We start from the raw sequence: 4,273 nt of genomic DNA on the forward strand, positions 1-4,273 counted from the left end.
GCACTCATTCTGGACAGCTTCCACAACCACGTTATCAAAGAGGTTACTTTGAGTGTGGGGATATCAGGCACATAGTGAGAGATTGTCTCAAAATCAGGGTGGGTGTGCCCCAACAGAGCACTTTGGCTATGGGTTTCACTCCAGTTGTTGCTACACCTATACAGCCAGCTAGAGATAGGGGGACAGGCGGGTAGAGGGCATCCTAGAGGGGGAGGCCAGGCCCGTTGTTATGCTTTCCCCGGTAGGGCTAAGGCCACTGTACCAGATGATGTCATTACAGGTAATGTTTCGGTTTGTCATAAAGATGCATCAGTATTATTTGATCGGGTCCTATTTATTTTATGAGTCATCCTATCTTGCTTCATATACAGATATGTTTCATGATTCTTGTACTCGATTTATGTGTCTTTACCTGTTGGAAGCTTTACTGTGGCAGACCGTGTTTATCATTCTAGTTTGGTCACTTTTGAGGGTTATGAGACTAGGGTTGTTTTGTTGTTACATAATATGGTGGGTTTTTACGTAATTTTGGATGATTTGGCCACGACTTGTGGTTCAGGTACTCTACTAGCATGGGGAGTTTGTTGCGAGTTGTGGTTTGGTTCTATGGGATTGAGTTAGTGAAAGGATTTAGGTTATCGGGATGTTTATCTTACTTGTGATTCTGAGTTGAGGATGTGAACCTTGTGTTCTTTGTGGATCAGAATGTTTGGACCGGCTATGTGCCGCGGTGGGGTTATGATAAGATAAGATTCACTGTGGTTGTTGCATCTGTTTTGCTTCTTCCTTGTGGGATGGATTCATAGTATGGTACTAATGGGGAGTGGTAATCATTGGACTGGTTGGATAGTTCCCTCATGTTTTTCTTTTTATCTTCAACTATATTCGAGTTATGCTTGTTGGGTTCGGATTGTGACGTGTGTGTCTAGGTGGCGTTTGGTGTGGATTATTGGTCATGTGAGTGGTTATGGGTTTTCACATATTTCTTATATCATTAGCAGAGTTGTGAAGGTTTGGAATAAGGTTCTAGTTGATATGAGGTTGTTTACCGGTACTGGTTTGATATTGGGTAGCATTGAGGTCATAGTTGTCACTATGGGCTTATTAGCGGTGAGTTACGTCATGTGGTTATACACTGTGAGATTACTTATGATTTGTGGCCGCTGGTTGAGGTCGATACAATGTGTATGTTTGAGAACTGGTCTTTGGGGGAGGCTTAGATGTTGAAAAGTTGTTCTTAGGAGTTTTGGTTAAGGTTGAAGGAATAATCCTCAGCCGAGATGGTGTTTTCGGGCTTATCTCAATTGAGGTGATGCGGGATCACCCGTGTGTATGTGTATGGTAAGTTTATATAGTGATTTGTTAGCTTTGGAATGACTCTTTGCACGTTCGAGGATGAACGTTTGTTTAAGGTGAGAATGTAATGATCCGACCGGTTGTTTTGAGATTTAGTGTCCTGCTAAGAGGTGTGAGGTCTTGAGTAGCTTCATATTATGTATTATGATTTGCGTGCATGGTCGGTTTTGATTTTCGAGCAATTCAGAATTTATTTGGAAGAATGATTCTCATTTTAGAAGCTTTAAGTTGAAAGGGTTAACCAAGTTTGACCGTTGTGTACTTGATATCGGGTCAGAATTATGATGGTTTAGTTAGGTCCGAATGGTGATTTTGGACTTAGGCGCATGCGTGGAATTGGATTCAGAGGTTCCTAGGTTGATTTGGTACATTTTGGAGAAAGTTGACAATTTGAATGTTTAGAATTTTCCTAAGTTTGACCATGAGTTCAAATGGAAGAGACCAATCAGGTGTGACAATAATAGGTGCCATGGTGAGCCTTGCTTTCAATTCCTCAAAAGCTTTGAGGCACTTCTCATCGAACTCAAATTTAGCATCCTTTTCAAGGAGCTTGCACATGGGACTTGCAATTTTTGAGACATCCTTGATAAATGGCCGATAAAAACCAGCATGCCCCAAAACGCTCCGAACACCTTTGACCGAAGTGGGAGGAGGAAGCTTGAAAATTATCTCGATCTTTGCCCGATCAACCTCAATGCCATGCTAGGAGATTTTGTGGCCAAGAACAATACGCTCGTCCACCATGAAGTGACATTTTTTCCAATTGAGCACAAGGTTTGTCTCCTCACATCTTTTGAGCACTTGCCTAAGATTGTCAAGGCAATGCTCAAAGGCATCACCAACTATAGAGAATTCATACATGAATACCTCTAAGAAATCCTCTACTATATCCGAGAAGATTGACATCATACATCGTTGAAATGTAGCTGGGGCATTGCATAGCCCAAATGGCATCCGGCTAAAAGCAAAGGTCCAATACAGAACTGTGAATGTAATCTTCTATTGGTCCTCTAAGGCTATGTTGATTTGGTTATAGCCGGAGTAACCATCCAAGAAGAAATAAAATGATCTACCCGCTAGCCGATCAAGCATTTGATCAATAAAAGGCATAGGGAAATGGTCTTTGCAAGAAGAACTATTGAGCTTCCGGTAGTACATGCAAACTCTCCACCTAGTCACTGTCCTCATTGGAATGAGTTCATTTTTGTCATTTTGAATCACGGTCATGCCTCTCTTTTTTGGCACATATTACACCGGACTCTCTCGAGGACTATTGGCAATGGGGTAGACAACCTCGAGATCCAACCATTTTATGATTTCATTCTTCACCACCTCTTGCATGGAAGGATTTAACCTCCTTTGATGCTCTACGCTAGGTATTCTCTCTTTCTCCAGTTGTATCTTGTGCTCACAAATTTGGCAGGAATACCTTGGATATCTGCTATAGTCAACCAATGGCCTGTCTGTGCTCCCTCAAGGTATCCAATAAGTGTTCAACCTGCACATCATTCACCAAGAAATAATTATGGGTAGAGTTTCAATAGAGCCAAGAAATTTATACCATAAGTGTGGCAGAAGTGGCTTGAGCTACAGTTGTGGCGGCTCCATTATTGAAGGCTTAGCCGGAGGATTGACTCTATTCTCTAAGTCAAGAGAAAACTTCTTTGGTGCATAAGTGTAGGACCCAAGCCCTTCCAATGTATTCACCGATTCCACATATCCTTCCATTTCCTTACCATCAAAATTTACCAAAATAGCCGTCAATGCCTCACCAAGGCATTCCTCTTCCATCTTCACCTCGACGACTTCCTCTACCATATAAACAATATCAATGACTGAGATACTATCATATGTATGTGGCAATTTCATACCCTTACTTGCTTGAAAGGTACCTTCTTTGTTATTAACTTGGAACTTAATCTAATTTCGTTTCGAGTCCATGAGTTCTCTCCTGGTAGCAAGGAATGGTCTCCACAAGATGATAGAGATATCTTTATCAACAGCGCAATTGAGAATCAAAATGTTGGCAGGGAGGAGAAACTTTCAAACTTTCACAAGCTCATCATCATCTATTCCACCAGTCGCTTTATTAAACGGTGAGCCATTTGCAACCTCAAACTTGTAGACCTAGGCATTCCCAATCCCCATTGCTTGTAAATAGCAAGGGGCATTAAGTTGATGCTAGCCCCATTATCACAAAGGGCTCGTGCAAAGTGACGCATTCCAATAGTGCATGGAATGGTGAAAGCCCTCGGGTCCTCTTTCTTTTGGACGACAGTTGTTGCAATGATGGAACTAACCCGGTGGGTGACATTCACCACTTTATTCTTGGTGGTTTTCTTTTTAGTGATCAATTTCTTCAAGTACTTAGCAAAATTCGGCATCTCTTGAAATGCTTCCACAAATGGAATGTTCACCGATAATTACTTTAGGATGTCATAGAACTTCTCGAGTTTGCTATCATCTACCCTTCTAGCTAGTCTTTGAGGGAACGGAGGGGGATGTCTAGTAATTGATGATAGAGGCTTTGGTGCCTCTATTACCTTTTCCTTAACCTCTTCACGGTTCACATCTTGATCTTTCACCTTTTTTGGGAGTCTTTCAACCTCAACAATATTTGGCACCTCAATTTGCTCCTCGACTTCTTGTTCAGAATCTTCCCCTTCGACCACTTGTTCATTCTCACCTTGAAGTAGTTTCCCACTTTGAGTTGTAATGGCCATACAATGAGAGGTTGGGCCACTCCCACCAGCTTTTGGGTTTGTAATTGTATCACTTGGGAGCGTACTTTTTTTCTTCGGATTTTGTTCTCTTGAGAAATCCCTCATTTGCATCTCCAACCTTTGAATAGATGCGGTGTGAGAACCCACAAGCTCAGTCATATTTTTCATTGAAGTGTCGGATCTCTCTTGATTTT

At 41.7% G+C, this 4,273-nt stretch overlaps 1 protein-coding gene across 1 annotated transcript; it reads right to left on the bottom strand.

The window, feature by feature from the left end:
- Positions 1-3,425: 3,425 nt before the first annotated feature.
- Positions 3,426-3,740, bottom strand: LOC142168235 (uncharacterized). Its single transcript, XM_075228894.1, has one exon. It carries the CDS (start codon positions 3,738-3,740, stop codon positions 3,426-3,428), a length of 315 nt encoding a protein of 104 aa, XP_075084995.1.
- Positions 3,741-4,273: the final 533 nt, after the last annotated feature.

The sequence above is a fragment of the Nicotiana tabacum genome, chromosome 13, assembly GCF_000715075.1.
Source record: "Nicotiana tabacum cultivar K326 chromosome 13, ASM71507v2, whole genome shotgun sequence".
Classification (NCBI taxonomy): domain Eukaryota; kingdom Viridiplantae; phylum Streptophyta; class Magnoliopsida; order Solanales; family Solanaceae; genus Nicotiana; species Nicotiana tabacum.